General features: G+C 41.5%; 1 protein-coding gene across 1 annotated transcript in view; it reads left to right on the top strand.

Annotated features, from left to right (window-relative positions):
* Nucleotides 1–17,027, top strand: part of nup188 (nucleoporin 188) — a 116,259-nt gene that overhangs the window by 26,554 nt on the left and 72,678 nt on the right. Inside the window, exons 3-11 of the mRNA XM_039762583.1 lie at nucleotides 3,251–3,324; nucleotides 4,404–4,488; nucleotides 4,593–4,673; nucleotides 4,768–4,812; nucleotides 6,641–6,733; nucleotides 6,864–6,983; nucleotides 11,862–12,073; nucleotides 12,858–12,972; nucleotides 14,942–15,142. Of these exons, the coding sequence (XP_039618517.1) occupies nucleotides 3,251–3,324; nucleotides 4,404–4,488; nucleotides 4,593–4,673; nucleotides 4,768–4,812; nucleotides 6,641–6,733; nucleotides 6,864–6,983; nucleotides 11,862–12,073; nucleotides 12,858–12,972; nucleotides 14,942–15,142 (1,026 nt within the window). The remainder of the gene's footprint in view (nucleotides 1–3,250; nucleotides 3,325–4,403; nucleotides 4,489–4,592; nucleotides 4,674–4,767; nucleotides 4,813–6,640; nucleotides 6,734–6,863; nucleotides 6,984–11,861; nucleotides 12,074–12,857; nucleotides 12,973–14,941; nucleotides 15,143–17,027) is intronic.

Here is a 17,027-nt window from a genome sequence, read left to right as displayed (position 1 = left end):
ACAACTTAGGCAGAGCTGTTTGACTGAAATATTTTCGGCCAGGCAGTGTGTTCCTTGGGTCTCAAGTATTCAATTGCTGTTTAAAACCATCTCTCTCAACCACTTGAATTGGCACCATATCTTTTGCGATGTAAGTGGTGACGGTGTTTGTTATGTCATGCCATCTGTTGCTTTTCTTGTCGTAAGGCACTTTTTTGCAGAATGAGTCCGCTAAAGTTTGCCGAGTGTGTTTTTGTGCTTGTACCTTGGTTACTTTAGACTTGTGCTGGACAGTTGACTCTTTAAGCTTTTCATATTCTTCGTATTCTGTGCGGTGGTTAGTTTGCAAATGGTGAAACATGTTAGTTGTCGAGCTGTCTTTAATGGCAACCGATTTACCACATAGTTTGCAGATTGCCGTCTTTTGAGCAACATCAGTCTTTTCAAAACCAAACCACTGCCATGCGAGTGAGAATGAACGATGTCTGGCAATTAACTCTGACAACGTAGATGGCGTGGCTCTTCTACCATCTGGTGCTGTTTGTTCACTCATTTTGAGGCAGGGAGCGACGCTAACTTGCGGCTTGCTGGACGTTCACGCCTACGCAACTCGCTTTGTGCACGCGCAGTGGTCTATACTGTTGCATTTGTGAATGAACTCTTTCTTTTACTTTCTTCTACTTGATAATTTAAGTCTGCACATCGTTAAAACAGCAATTAAGATATAATCGTAAACGATGTATATCGCACACGCCTACTTCACACTCCACTTTTACACTCGCTGCAGTTTCTGCACCTCCACACAGTCAACAATGACCCTGTTGCTCTTTTCTCCAAAAATCACCTGAGCTGCCGTTTCAAGTTGATGTGCTCGCCACTGCACCTGCTAACTCTTCCAAAGTAAAGCCCCCTCTGCGGCCCAGTCATTCCTTTTTATTTCGCCCAATCAAGGGGCCACACCCTTGTTGTTCTGGCAGTGCAAGTCTTTTGAATGTTTTGTTCGTGTACATGACAGGCAGTTCTCCGTGATGCTCTGTGCCTGCCTCACCAGATCCAAGTGTCTCGTAGTCCCCAGGCTGCATCCTGGCCTTGGTGCTACAGTATTTTGTAAATTGGTTAGTTGGCCCGCACTGTAACTTGATTTTTAATGATCTGAGTGTTTTGCTGCTAACTTGCGTTCCCCCTGAAAGTTTACTGATGTTCCCCGATTGAGAACCTCTGATCTACATTGCCTCCTGTTTTTCTGTAATTTGTAGCAAAGCTTATCCATTTTTGCAGATTTCTCATTAATTAGATTAGATCAACTTTATTACTTCCATGGGGAAATTCAGATACACACAGCAGCAGAAAGATAAAAAAAAAAAAGAATGCAGACTCAAAGGACAAATAACGGCAAATCAATCAATCGATTTGATAGAGAACTAAATAAATATATATTGTGCAGATATTTCAAAATTATTGGAAAGGAGCATTAAAGTGACTGATAGCAGTGGGCAGAAAAGACCACCTGAGGCACTTCTTAGCAGTCCATGGTGGAATAAGACTGTGGCTAAAAGTGCTCCAAGAGAGCGCCTCCTGGTGGTGATTTGTTTCATGATGCTATCCAATTTTGCCGCCATCCTCTTTTCCATAACGGCTTCTAAGGTCTTCAGGGTTTGCCCAGTGATGGAGCAGACCTTTCTGATAAGTTTATTTAGGCTTTGTGCTTCTTTTGAGCTTAGGTTGCTTTCCCAGGAGACCACAGTGTAGAACACCACACAGCCTACTATGGACTAGTCTAGTGGAGCATTTCCAGCAGCTCGCTTACATATATTAGAAACGGATATTCCCAGTGAAAGTTCAAACAGACGTACAAAGCCAGGTTATGAACATCCATAGGCCTCTATATAATTGTGCACTTGTATGTAAGCAACATAAAAAATATCCCATGTTTAGATTAGCCTGCCATGATTTGGCAAAGATAAATTCTTGCTCTTTTCGGCCATGCTTGACATGGTTATAATGATGTAATCGGCTGCATTGTGACTTCAGTCCAGTTTTATTAGGCGTTTTCACGTTTGAAGTTTGATGTCATTTATGGCAGTAATTTGTTCTTTTTACTTGTTCAGTCCAATTTCCTCACATCAATCTGCCCCTCTCTTGATCAGCCTGTTTCATATGTCAGAGCACTATTTTTGGATTTTTCTTCAGCGTTCAACACCATACAGCCTCATATACTGATTGGGAAATTGAACAGAATGAATGTCATTCCATTTGTTACACTATGGATTCAGGACTTTCTTTTATATCGTTCACTTTTCCAATGGTCATTCATTGAAGCACAGGAGGTCCGCAGGGGTGTCTCTTATCTTCATTACTGTTTACTCTACACAAGTGACCTGAGACAGAACAGTGACCACTGCTCCATTATCAAGTATGCTCATAGGACGCATATCTGGGGAGGATGAAAGCCATCATCTAAATCAAGTGAACTGGATGGTAAACTGGTGCAATAAAAACTCTCTCACTCTGACTGTAAAAAAGACCAAAGAAATGATATTTGATTTTAAGAGACAGAAATCTGTATGTTCACCCATTGTAGTTCTGGGAGAGGAGGTAGAAATAGTGACTGAATAGAAAGACTTAGGAACTAACAATCTTAACTGGAATACTAGTACAAAAAAGTATTCTGTAAATGCAACCAGCGCTTATTTCTCCTCCTAATTAAAGTAGACAAGGACCTCGGTCTGATCCAGTCTGTAATCACTCTCCGTTTCATGGCCTGGTTTAATAATCTGACAAACCCAAACTCAGATTATGAAGTACGCAGCTAAAGTTATTGGGGCTGATGAAGATGATGTGACTAGTGTGTGTGTGTGTGTGTGTCCGAGGGCAGGCAACGTTAAAGAAACTGGAAATCATCTCAACTGACGACAGACATCCATTACATGGAGAACTAAAGTTCAGTAAATCAGGAAGGAGAGTCGCTTTGAAAACGCACACAAATCACTCCAGAAATTCTTTTCTTCCTCCTTGTGCCATTCGACTTTTCGATAAGAAATATCGGAGATAATGATTAACGTTTTGATATATAGCCTGTAACCTTTTTTTTTTTTTTTTTGGTGTAAATATGTATTATCGAACTGCTTTACCTTAACCTGTCTTGTTACTATTTGTTTTATTTCATTCTGTCTGTTATTAGATGCAACGGAGAAGGCAAATTTCATGTTTTCTTGAGTAAACCTGACTGAATAAAGAAACCTTAATTTTATTTTTCTGATTTTTTGTTTAGGCCCAAATTGAATTGGAGTTGGACAGGAATTGGGAGCGCTTGCTGTCTGGAGTTTCTTATTACAAACTTCCAAGGTATGCAATCCTGACAGATGTCACTGTAAAGCGGAACGCAGATATTTAGCTGTCGGTTGTTTCATTTTACAGAAACCCAGGTACAGGTGAGAGGTTTTTAAGTAAAGAGTTAAAAACAAAAGTAAATTGTTAATGTTTGCTTTTGGCAAGAAATGAAAAAGGTTTTTGACAGTAATTGTAAATAGTTATAAATTAAATTCTTTTTTGTACTCTTTACCCACTTCATAATTATATACGGTGGTACCTCGGTATACGTCCACTTTGGAATAAGTCCAACTTGGTATACGTCTTATTTGGACGCGAAAAATTTTGCTTGGAATACGACTCGCGCGCTTCCCTCGTTTACCTCTCTCGAGAAAAAGCCATGACTGCCCACGAGTGTCAGTATGCCAGTTGCTAGCATTCAGAGAACAACCCGCGCTAGAACTCTGTGAATTTTCACGTGATTTTATGTTTTATCGCGTAATTTGAATTGAATGTTCAAAAGAATGAAGGTGGCATGCGTATCCGGGACTTGGCTGCTGCATACCGTATGCCGAGAACGAGGGTATCTATGATTGTGAAAAACAGAGACGTTATGAAAAACTAGAGTGAGCTTACATTTTCATTTATTTCATCTAATTGCTTTTGTATTTATGTATTTTAGTATTAAACAGTGTTTAAATTAACAACCCCATCAATGTATAATACGCCAGTAACAATAGGATTTTTTTTCATGGGAACGGATTAATCATTTTCCTTTTATTTCTTACGGGAAAAATTCATTTGGTATACGTCCTGTTTGGTATAAGTCAACGGATCAGGAACGGATTAGGGATGTACACCGAGGTAGCACTGTAATTAAGTTTTTTTTGCTTTGTATTTTTGTGAAGCACCTGGTCATTGTTTGAAGGTGCTGGAGGATGACGGATTAGCCTTCGTTTAGTGCTGTGCAGACACATACAAAGTGATTGTCGTGTCACTGATGGTGCACCATTGTGATGATTTGTCTAAGAGCATGCTAATCAGCTGAAGCTAACTTCAAGCACGAACTTCCTGTCCCGTGTGGAGTAAAAACCTTTCTTATTTCACTTCCACAGCTCTGCTTCAGCTGAAAAGCTTAAGGCTGATAAAGATGTGGCCCAACCAATGAAAGACTTTGCACTCAGAATCAGTAAATTTCTGGTAAATGGTGTCAAATGTATATCTGTGATTTGCCCTGATTAATTTGGCCTTTTTTGATTAGAGAACTGAGAATACATCGTCGTGTTTTTCCTTTTTTGTTTTAGAACCTTGATGAGCTGCAGAGTGTTCAGGTTTTACAGTCTTACCTACAGGAGGATTTTCGGGGGACAAGAGAGTCACTGAAGGTTAAAAACATTGCTATCTAGTGTGTGCTCTGCTTCCACTTCTGTTTTGATGATGTTCACTGTGGGCTGTTTGTTTGAATTTTTTTTTATTCAGACTGTGTTGCAGGATGAAAGACAGAGTCAGGCCCTGCTTTTAAAGGTGAGTAGTACAGCAGAGGATGTACCCGGCACGCGATACAGTAAAACCTTGGATTGCGAGTAACTTGGTCTGCGAGTGATTTGCAAGACGAGCTAAACGTTTTAATAAATTTTAACTTGATAAATGATCGAGGTCTTGCAATACGAGTAGTCCGTATGATGATGATAATAATAATAATTCATTACATTTATGTACGCTTTGTCTGCCGAGCATCACATGATCACAACTCAGCTGATGGTTCTTCTAATCGTCTCCCATGCTTGGTCTCAGTCAGTGTGCCCCACTAATCTAGTCAACATCTGTACAAGCGTATACTCTTTACTACAGCATTGTGACCACGTGTGTGTGTGTGTGTGTGTGTGTGTTGTAACATGCAAGTCCCCGTCTTGCACCCCAAAACACGAAGCCGAGTCTCAATACTCTAGCAACACCAGCTTTATTTAGCATGAAACAGGAACATCGCGGTTATTTATTGTAGTGTGATCTGACGCTCTCCTATACACAGACTCGGCAGTCAGGCAGGCTCATGCCCAGGTTATACTGTGCCCTTGTATCGCCCATCAATGGCAGGCGCTTAAAGCATGTCCGCGATCTTTTCTGATTCTCTTTTACAGCGAACTGCGACAGCGTTTCGTGATGCTCTTCTGTGTGTCGTCCCGTTGGGTGGAAACCCAAAAGAGTTTAGAAACCTTACAGTGCGTAAAGCATTTTTATATTTCGTGTCCAAGTGTAGTGACTCTTCAGGCAAAAGCAACTGTCATTGCATAGGCACCTTGTTAAAGTCGCAAAAAAAGAAGATTCCAGTGAGCCGACAGATAGCAGGGATTCTGTTAGTCAGAGTGAAAGTCGTCCTACACGATAACCTTCCTCCTCCTCATCCTCTCTCTCGTCTCCTTCAAAGGTAAACTGCAGGTTAATTTGTTTGACGTATTTTTACTTTATATTTTGTATTAATCATTCTTATATGAATAGTTTTGGGTTGTGGAACAAATCATCTGAGTTTCCATTATTCATTTTGGGGAAATTCGCTTTGATATATGAGTGCTTTGGATTACAAGCACGTTTAAGGATCCAATTATGCTCACAATCCAAGGTTCAACTGTATTTTTAAATTTGTGTCATTGGTGTTGAGGGTTGTTACTCTTTATTAGTTTAATGTAAATCCAGTTTAGTTTATGCAGCAAGAAAGAATACTATATCAGTGTATGAATAGGGTGAACGGCATTTGTGACCTTAAACAAGTCGCTTAACCTGCTTGGATCCTGCTTTCAGTTCAAGAATTGGGTTCCATCATCTTATACATCAGGTAAATAGTCAACCTGGGTCAGGTGTCATGAAAAAGTCTTTTATTTGTGATCACCTTTTTGTACTCATTAATTGTCAAGTTTAGGCATGTGTGTTACCACAGTTTGAAGTCAGCTTTAATAGCACATTATTCATTCATCGGTGAAGTTCTACGTCTGAGAGGTTGTGTATCGTATTGTCTGCGGTGGACTGGCACTCTGCCTGGGGTTTGTTTCCTGCCTTGTGCCCTCTGTTGGCTTGGATTGGCTGCAGCAGACCCCCGTGACCCTGTAGTTAGGATATAGCGGGTTGGATAATGGATGGATGATTGGATGTATCGTACTGTTGTTATGCTAGAACTGTTTGTTTTGCTTGTCATGTCCATTGACTCCTTTACTCTTTACGTTGCAGGCCAGAGAGCCGCCTTACACGCACAATTGCAGCTGTTACAGAGTGCCTACTTCTATCATAAGTTCTTTTTTTCATTTCTCAGTCAAGTTCTCATGACTTGATATTTTTTTTTGCCTTTTGTTTTTACTGTTAGATTTTCGATTACTACTATGATGAGAGGATCTGCCTTCTTCGTTGTGTCCTTTTCCTTCTTACATATTTCCAGGATGAGCGCCATCCTTACAGAGTAAGATCTTATTAACATACTTATTTTGTAAATTGTTTTGGGTCCATGATAGGACAACGGTCACACATTTCCATTTCATTTCTGTTCTTGTACACAGTGGCACATCTCTTAGAATTGTTTTGTTTTGTAGGCAGAATATTCGAAATGCATTGAGAAGCTGGAAAAGGACTTGATACCAAGGTACCGGCAGCAATTTCAGGATCTGTTCAGAGCTGAGGCTCCAACGTGGGAAACCCATGGCAATCTCATGGTGAGTTTTCATGTGGTATGATGGGTTGCATCAGGTTTTAGGTGGTAATGAGTGACCTGTTAAATAGCCAGCATGCCTTTGTGTTTAAGTTCAGGGACTGGACAGTAGTATTGCAAACCAAACACTTGATAAACTACAAAAACGATGTTTCTTAGCTGTAGTGGACACAGCCCTTCAGGCAAATTAAAGTGATCACTTTACCCACATGTACAAGAGTTTTTATCTGAAGGTTCTCTGCTCTGGTGGTTATAAAACCACATCCACCACCTTAGTAAACTATTTGCCTACTATTTGGCTTAGTAGTAAACTGTCTGAGATGCACCTGTGCATCCAAAAACACAACAACAGTTGTGACATCTGCACAAGAGGAACCAGACCAGCTGTGGCAGTTTCTGTTGTGGCAAAAGTGCTACATCAGCGCCGACCTGACACAGACTGACACTGGAGGCACGTCAAAGCGGTAACAAAAATCTATTTTTTCTTCAGCCGTGAGGCACGTCTTCCCCGTGTCCCACAGGCCCACACAGTCCCCAAAAACATCAAAACACCCTCTTCTTCCACTCCTCCCAGGCAGCTTTGTCCTCCTCCTCCTCTCAACTCTGGTGCCTCAAGTAGTGGCTGCTGACTCCTCTTATAGCCCACCCGAAAGTGCTGCAGGTGATGATTGACCTAATTCAGGCTGCATCACAGCCCACACGGGCTCAGGATGCCGTGCAGCTCCCCATGGCGGTGGCCACAGAGCCCAAGAGGGCTGAGCTCTGGTGTTCCACGATTGTGGCCCTGATGCAACCCAGGGGGGGCTGCCACCAAGCGTTTCGGAGGACGTAATGGGCAGCCCGTGGCTGTTCCCCCAGATTCAGTGCCAAAGGGGTATCCTGGCGCTCTGCCACACTGTAGAATGCAACATTTTGGTTAGTGGAAACTCGGATGTTTGTAACGTGCTATTAGTTACTTGTGTGTTACTTTGCTCAAGAGCAGGGGTGTCGAATCCGGGCCTGGAGGGCCGCAGTGGCTGCAGGTTTACATTCTGACCCTTTTCCTAATCAGTGACCAGTTTTCACTGCTAAATAAATTCTTTTTCCTTTCATTTTAATAGCCCCCTGTTTTTAAGGATTAAGTGCTCTGAATTGATTCTTTACTTCATTAAATGACAGCCAAACAGAAATGAGACGTGAAACGAGCTGACAGATGACCAGCTAAACCGGGGCTTCAAACTCCAACTAATTTCTCTCCAGTCACTTTCTTAATGAGAAGCCGATTCTTGCTATTAATTAGACCCGTTATTTAATTCCACAGCCTGTTGCTGCTCTCATTCTGCCACAGCAGACTTTTCCAGAACTGTTGATTTTATGTTTTTTTTTCAGAACGGCGTCAAAATATTTTGGTGATCTGAGAGATCAGCCTTACTGAGACCTTCACTTTTCTTTATTTCCACATATTGATTGATTGATACTTTATTAATCCCAAGGGGAAATTCCCATACTCCAGCAGCAGCATACTGATAAAAAACAGTATTAAATTAAAGAGTGATAACAATGCAGGTATAACAGACAATAACTTTGTATAATGTTAACGTTTACCCCCCGAGTCACACAGTGTGGGGCCTCCTCAGTCTGTCACTGAAGCTGCTCCTCTGTCTGGAGATGATCCTGTTCAGTGGATTCTCCATGATTGACGGGAGTCTGCTTAGTGCCCGTCGCTCTGCCACAGATGTCAAACTGTCCAGCTCCGTGCCTACAGCAGAGGCCTGCCTTCCTCACCAGTTTGTTCCTCTTCTTTATGCTGCCTCCCCAGCACACCACCGCGTAGAAGAAGGGCGCTCACCACAACCGTCTGGTAGAACATCTGCAGCATCTTATTTCTGTGACGGACACAGGTCAGCTGGTCATGTGGCGGCTTGTTTCGTGTCTCATTATTGTTTGGCTGCTAATTAAGGAAAAAGAAACATCTAAGGGACCTGAGTCAAGTTAATTAAAAGTAAGGCAAAAGAAGTTAATTAGCAGCCAAAACTGGTCAATGATTAAGAAGATGGTTAAAATGAAAACCTGTGGCACACCAGGACTGGAGTTCGACACCCCTGCTCTAGAGGCAAGATGTCCAAACTTAATTCCAAATTCTCCTATTTAAAGTATCTCTGTAGTAGTGGCTTGTCAGGACAAAGCACTCCAGCGCTGCACCCAGGGCTTGAATTTCAGAATGGGGTACTGGCTGTTCCGTACAAATTTTGCCTACAAATTCTAATTTTCAATGAGTGAATTTCTTCCACATTATTTATTTGATAAGTAAGAATATTCAACATTTGTAAGTGACTTTGTTTTTTTTATAATTGTGCCATATTTGTTTCTTAGTCATTTTTGTTTTCCTTCATTGTTCACACTTCATTAAGCCCGCATGCATTGATGACAACTGTTAGCAGTTGCTCTTGACCGGAACTTGCAAATGTGAAATTTGGAAATCTGTTCAGTGAAGCTGGAGAAGTGCTGTACATGAGTTGAAGACGTGGGGGTCGTGTGATGCCCGGTGTTTAAACTGTGTTTTAGAAGGAGCTCAACCACACTTTGTTAAATTGAGGGCTAAAGCCAGGCTACTGTAGTATACTGTTGCTCTCAAGTCAATGCAGAACTTCAGGAAATTGACTTCGACCGTCTAGTGAGTTTGTATTTAGTTATATTCCTGTTTATGTGACAAACTGACCGTTACCAGTTCTTGGCTTTTTTGTAACTAAGCTTGTTTGTAGTCAACATTTCTTTACAATGGACTGACTGCCTATAAAATCTGAATTTGAAAAGTAAAGTCAGTCACTCTCAGGCTAAAATACCTGTTACCGCTTTTATTGTTCAGATTGACTTCATGCAGGAAATGTGTGGAGATGTGAAACAAAGATTTTAGTGTAGGTGTATGGAAACGTTTGGCCTCAACTATATAAAATGTATGTATCTGTGTGTGTATACAAATAATACATAAATCTAGAACTGCACAAGGGCTCCACACATTTTTAAGTGTGTTATACAATGGCATTGAAAAGAAAAATGCATGAAAGCTGTGCTTTGAGGAGAAGTATTGTGTGTGGGAGTGAGACATGGCAGATAGAAGTGGAAAATGAAGCAGAGCTGGAAAGAACAGAGATGAGAACGATGAGGTGGATGTGCGAAGTGTCACGGAGTGAGAGGAAGACGAATGCTGAGTTAAGGGAAAGACTTGCTGGGGAGGTGATGGGAGAAATAGACGGAGGTGGTTTGGGCTTGTAGAGCGAAAGACAGGGGTGTTGACCGAGTGTAGAGGTGCAGCAAGAAGGAAGTGGAGGCGGCTCAGGCCCAGAGATAAGGCATGGTTGACGGTTGTGGTGGATAATACAGTATGAGAAGAATGGGTCTCGCCCAAAGGCTGCGTGGAGAATGGAGAAATAAGATTTGTGGGCCAACTGGCTCATTGGGGATGATCATGACGCTGTAATACTTTTCAGAATAATGTCGTGCAGCAGTAACAGTAGTCTTTTGGGTAAACATTAGCAACTTTGCACACAGTTTGCTGTAATTTTGGCCTTTTCTTCCAGGCAGATTTAGGATGATACGTGTGCACTGCAGTTTTCAAGTCGTGTAACAGACTATCCGTGGGTTCGAGAACATTCATGTTTTTGTCCTATAGCCACTCCAGAGTTACTTTGGTTGTGTGTTTAGGATGATTTCCTTGTTGAACTCAAACATTTTCTTTTGCAGTCTTTGTGTTTTCCACCACCCATTCTTCATTTTCATTTAACCAGATGCTTAGTCCCTGCCCATTCCCTGCCCATAATGCTACCATTGGCATTCTTCACTCTTGATGTGCCTCTTCTTGAGTTTTGGACAGTGCTCCCTTTCTGGAATGCACATTTCTTTAACTCTTAAGCCCTTTCTTTGCCCCATCTGAGCACAAACGTTATTCTCACGTTATTACTCGAGAGAGAGGTTAGGAGCAGGCGCTGATACGGCACATCGCCGCACCCACCACATGACAAACCAACTCGGGATCCAGATTAGGAGTGCAGCCAGACAACGGGTGACACCTCAGCACCACACGAGTTCAGATGGAGTAGAACAGTGAGAGGTTTGTTATGGTGGCTGGAGTGCCAATTCTGCCACAAACCCCCAAGTTTTTCCCTGCAGATTGGAGGGCCTAAATGCAGGGATGGATGCAGATTAACGTCATACCCAGGACGAATTATTACTGGGCTGCTCTGATATAATTTATATAAACCCATATGTGCTTTCATGAGGTTCTTTTTGAGGAATGGCTGCTTTTTTTCCCTCCTCTTCCACTCCCAAATACTGGTCTGGCCAGCGTTGTAGAGGTCACGACATGTTTGACTGTAATCTTGTCTGCTGTGCTCTCCGTCTCTTTCAAGGTGATTGTTGGCCTTTTTGATAAACCTTTTAAGGTATGGCCTGGGCCCGTTGACTTAGCTTCTACTTTCTGCCAATTGAACCAGCAGTACCCACTGGCATATCCAAATGCGCAGATATCGTTTTGTTCCATTTTCCTAATTTTTGAAATCTTCTTCTTTCAAATGCTCTTTAGTCTTCATTTTCAATGCTAGCCTGTAGATTTACATTTTGAATAAATCCTCTGTAACTGCAGGGTTTTTATCCAGAAAATCTTTCAGTCGTTTTATGATTCGCTGGTGCGTGCCATTTGTAAGGCAGTTGTCTCCTCTCCAGCAATTGTTGTTCATCTGTTTAAACTTAGAGCTTCTGAATACTTTTGCAAGGCACTGCATACAAGTGTGGCAGAACATAATACTTTATGCACTCAGAAATTATGGAAAACCTAACGGATGATGACGATGATGATGATGTAATTACCATGACAGTAACCAGTATCTGTGTTTTTTCTGTTTTACAGACAGAGAGACAGTTGTCTCGTTGGTTTGTGCAGTGCTTGCGAGAACAGGCTGTGATTTTGGAAATCATATTCCTTTATTACGCTTATTTTGAGATGCAGCCTGCTGACCTCCTCAGCTTTACTCAGATCTTTAAGGAACAGGGCTTTGGACGTAGACAGACTAACAGGCATTTACTAGATAAAAGCATGGATGCTCTCATCGAGCGTATTGGGTAAGTGAATGTACACAGTGTTGGTTTTTTTTTTTTTTTAGACACGTGTGAAAGTTACTGTGTGTGTATATGGTGATGGACGCCTCCACGCTAGGAGGACCGGGGGAACAAGCGTAGCCAGAGTGTTACCTCCCCTGGGACACTAGATGGCAACCTCCCTGGGTTGCAGCAGGGCTTCATGGGAGTTGGAGTGTGGTGCAGCCCTGTTGATGTCCGCAGGTGCCACCAGTGGGTGCTGTAGCAGGAGCTGCTGAGCCCTTTTGGGCAGTTGTTGTTCTTCTTTCACACCCGGAAGTGCAGCCGGAAACCAGTAATCAAGCACCTGGAGCAGTTCCGGGTGCCTTATAAAAGGATCCAGCAGCCACTATTTGGAAGCCAGAGTCAGGAGGAGGAACAATGAAGTTTGACCAGAGTAGTGGACAGGAGAAAAGATCAAGAGAAGGAAGAGACTTGTGATATGGTGCCGTGCTTGGGCTTGGGCCGTGTTATACTTGTGGCGAATGGGGAAGGCGTTTCCCACAAGGGAAAAAAGAAAACTTAAAAACCGGTGTGCCTTGAACTTGTGTCCCGTGCTTGTCTGTGTCGGGTTCAGCTGGCAGTGCCAGCCTGGTGGGCCACAATGTTTATATGTTGTTTGTTGGATTTTTTTTATTTTTATTTCATTGGTTAAGGTTTATTGGGGCACCTGGCCTACTTGGAAGGATACTGAAATTGGCCAATAAACTGGCAAGAGGTCTAATGTTAGTGAAGGTTCATAATTGTAACTGTCATCATCACTCAACAGGTACTTCAGTTCCCTGATTTTGGTTGAAGGAATGGATATTGAATTCTTACATAAATGTGCCCTTGAAGACCGGATGGATCAACACCAGTTTACCAACATTCCTGATATTTGTAAAGTAAGACAAAAGCCATTATTATTGGAGTTTGGTTTCACGGTTATCAATTTTATTTATCAAAAATACATTTTAACTGTCACTTTATGGATTGCTTCGCTGTCTGTGGAAATATAGGGGAAAGTTTATTTTCATGTAAGTTATATTTGCTATTAATTACTTTTAAATAAATTAAGCTAGCAATAAAACACAAACTCAGTGCTAAAAGAAAATTTACAACAGAGCGGTCATCTGAGCCCATTAACAAATGCTCATATGTATTAAGACCAATCGTAGTTTGTGCTTTGATAGTTTGGAATTGTGTATTGTAGCACTCACTCGTTAGCAGCCATAATGTTAACTTTTTGAAGAAGGTGAGGTCGAACACAATGTGTCTGGTAGAGACGTAGCTGTTTAGGTCCGAGCTTTTCATAAGTGCAACACACCTCCTGCATCACAACCTACACTGCCCTGGTGCCAGTCCGAGCTCTAGGTGTACAGAACTGAATTCATCTCCAAACTAGCTGCCTCATCAGCCGGTTCTCGGGCACCAAGTGCCTTTTATTCAGTTAGACCAGTGGTTCTCAAAGTCACGTCCAGGAAGACCCCATGTGGCTGCAGGTTCTGATTGATTTGATTTCATTAACTGCTCTTCTTTTTCTTCTGTTATCCTGAAATTAGAAAAACACAGCAGTTTTTAATGTAGCTTTGATTGGTTACCACTCTTTTTTTGTTATTGTCTTAATTTTCTTTTTTCTTCTGTGTAGTTTGCTGCATTAATGACAACTAACAATGTGTAGAGCAAATGGCTGGGCAAGCGGCTCTGCATGCTGAAAGGCCGCAACTACTACAGCATCAGACCCACTAATGTGCTCAGTAGTTCATCAGGATAAAATAAACAGAAACTGCAGAAATTTAATGATGATGAAAAACTTGAAAAGCAAGTTTAAAAGGAGAAAAAAACACTAAATTTCCCAGTGTAGCATACATTAGTTTATACATCTAAAATAATTAGCTGTCTTAGTTTTGTAATTTCTACAATGACTCTTGTTGCAGCATAGAGTGCACCGGAGATTCTCACCTTGCAAGAAGGCTCTAGGAGTCGAAGGATAGGCAAACAGAGTAATTAGTTTTATTGCAATAAACAATGACACAGACTCAACCCAATTAAGCCAAGCTGAGTTGAGCCTCGAACAAGCTAAAAGTTACAGTTTATATAATCATTTCTTATCATTTTGACCTCACTGCTTATTCTGACCCCCCACTCCAGCTGGCCTCTTGCAGGCCCACCCTCTCTGCAGCCACCAGTATTTCTCACACCTTGTCACCCATTGTCATTCCTTGCTCCACCTTATTTCCTAACTAGCCCTCAACCTTCTCTGACCGCAGGCCGTCTCCATTCATCGTCATTCTCCCCCTCATCTGTTCTTTTGGGTTATTAAATATTGGTGGTTTCTCCCGGAGCTCAATTAAAAAAGAAATATGGCATATGCCTTTATTTAACTATTTACTTGGCATACCTGATTCATGTAAGTTTTAATGCTTATAAAAGTTTATATCTATTTGTGCCCATACATGACTTTTTTATTTTCTATACCCTGAAGTATGGAAATGGGGAAATCAGAGTTTGCCTAATTAGGCTAGGAGTCCAAATTAAAAAGAAAAGATGGTTGGAACAAAAACCTGCAGCCACAGGTGGAGAATCACAGAAATAACGATATAACAATTATGCATTGGGCTAGTTTATAGTTGTTACAATAATTCACTTCAGCCAAGGAGACCACGACTCATAGATTTTCTAATCCCTGCCAGCTGAGCACAATAAAGTATACATGCCTGCATTATTAATCTGTTATTTTTAATTATATTAACATGTAATGTATTCATTTGTATTCGCTCCTTTCAACAATATATTCATTGCTTGACATTTAAGAGCTACTTTTTTAAACTAGTTAATACTGCTGCATGTATTTCTTTTTTTCTTTTCATTTAGGATGTGGACCAGCTGCTTTTGACATTTGGTGACATTCCTCATCATGCACCAGTGCTGCTAGCATGGGTGTTGTTACGTCACACCCTCAGTCCTGAAGAATCCGGACCAGTGGTCAGAAGAATAGGCAGCACAGCCCTGCAGCTCAATGTGTTCCAGTATTTGAGCTCCATGCTGAAAGCTTTAGGGAGTGGGGGAATCAACGTGAGTCTCCTTAAATGCTTTCTCAGTGTGTCTGGATTTTATTCCTTTCTAAAAGACACATCAAAGAAAGTTTATTTATCCATCATTCTGCCAGGATTGTTGCCATTGTCTTCATTTATTTAACCATAAGCACACAAAACATTAAAAAGCAGATGATGTAAATAAAGGTTCGTTACCACAGCAAATGTATACGATAACCACGTTAAGTTGTTGCTCCTTACTTATTTTTCAAATGCCAGTTTTCCTCCTTTCGTTCCTGTTACCCATACAAATCATTACCTATGCTACGAGTGTCCATTCATATTAAAGCAGTGTGCTGAAGAGAGTGGTGATTGTTATTTAACTAATATTGTTCTGGCAGCGTGCTGCTCCCTAATGAATCCAACGTCCTGGGTTTGCGTCCTGCATGTTCTCCAGTGTCGTTGCAGATTTTGTTGTCAGCTTCTCCAGTTTTCCTTACACATCCTGAAGAAGTGTAGGGTATGTTGATTTTAGAAAAAACTTTGTTGATTTATTCAAACATTAGATAGATGAGGACAGGCCATTCACCCCAGCAATGCTTGCCAGTCCTATCCATTTAATTCTTCTAAAAATGTCTGGTTTTGCAAATCCCTAAAGTCCTACTGTCCACAACACTACTTGGTCACTTATTCCATGTGTCTGTGGTTCTCTGTGTAAAGAAAAACTTCCTAATGTTTGTGTGAAATTTACACTCAACGAGTCACCAGCTGTGTCCCTGTGTTCTTGATGAGCTCATTTTAAAGTCACCGTCTCGATCCACTGGACTAATTGTCTTCATAATGTTAAACACTTCAGTCAGGTCTCCTCTTAATCTTCTTTTGCTTAAACTGTAAAGGCTCAGCTCTTTTAGTTTTTCCTCATAACTCGCCCCCCGTAGCCCTGGACTCGGCCCAGTTGCTCTTCTCTGGACCTTTTCTTGTGCTATGTCCATTTTGTAGCCTGGTGACCCAAACTGCACCCAGTACTCCAGATGAGGCCTCACCAGTGTGTTATAAAGCCTGAGCAGAACCTCCTGTGACTTGTACTCCACACGTCAAGGCGCTATATAACCTGACATTCTGTTAGCCTTCTTCTGAACACTGTCTGGCAGTTGATAGTGACGAGTCCACTACAACTCCTAAATCCTTCTTTGATTTTCAGACCTCCCGTTATATTTTTAAACATTTGTGCTTCCTACATATAATACTTTACATTTAATCTGCCACAAATCTGCCCAAGCCTGTCTGCTGCCCTAGTCCTCCTGTGATGATTCAACAGATTCTTGACTATCTGCCAATCCACCTATCTTGGTATCATCATGTTATTTATGTTCCTATCCTAATCATTTTTAAATATTAAACATAGCAGCGGCCCCAGCACTGACCCCTGCTGGACACCTCTGTTAACATCAGCCAATTCTGATGAGGTTCATCGCGCCATCACCCTCTGCTTCCTGTGTCTGAGCTAATTTTGTACCTGTCTACACACATCACTCTGAACTCCCACATCATTTAGTTAACGCCTATGTGGTTACTTATCAAATGCTTTCTGAAAATCCAGATAATCTCAGATGCCCCACTTTGCTCGTATCCTTTTGTTGGTAAAACACGACCTCCCTCTTCTGACTCCATGCTGACTGTTCAGTAAAACTCCTGTTCTTGTCATGTGTTGCTCAGTTTTACCTTGATGCACGTTAAGTTTACTAGCCTTCCTGGTCCCCCTTTTTTGTATAACAGGATAATATTAGCTATTTTCCAGTCCTTCAGAATCTCTTTGGGTCGTCTTTCACCTTATCTGCTGTTTTACTCTCTTTTAACCGCCCTGATATTCTTCTTAATGTTTGCCCTCATGTTCTTATACACTATACTGTTCCCGTTAGAGTTAT

Source organism: Polypterus senegalus, chromosome 9, assembly GCF_016835505.1.
Source record: "Polypterus senegalus isolate Bchr_013 chromosome 9, ASM1683550v1, whole genome shotgun sequence".
NCBI lineage: Eukaryota > Metazoa > Chordata > Cladistia > Polypteriformes > Polypteridae > Polypterus > Polypterus senegalus.
The sequence above is the reverse complement of the archived record's forward strand: the minus strand, read 5'-3'. Positions and strand labels throughout refer to the sequence as shown.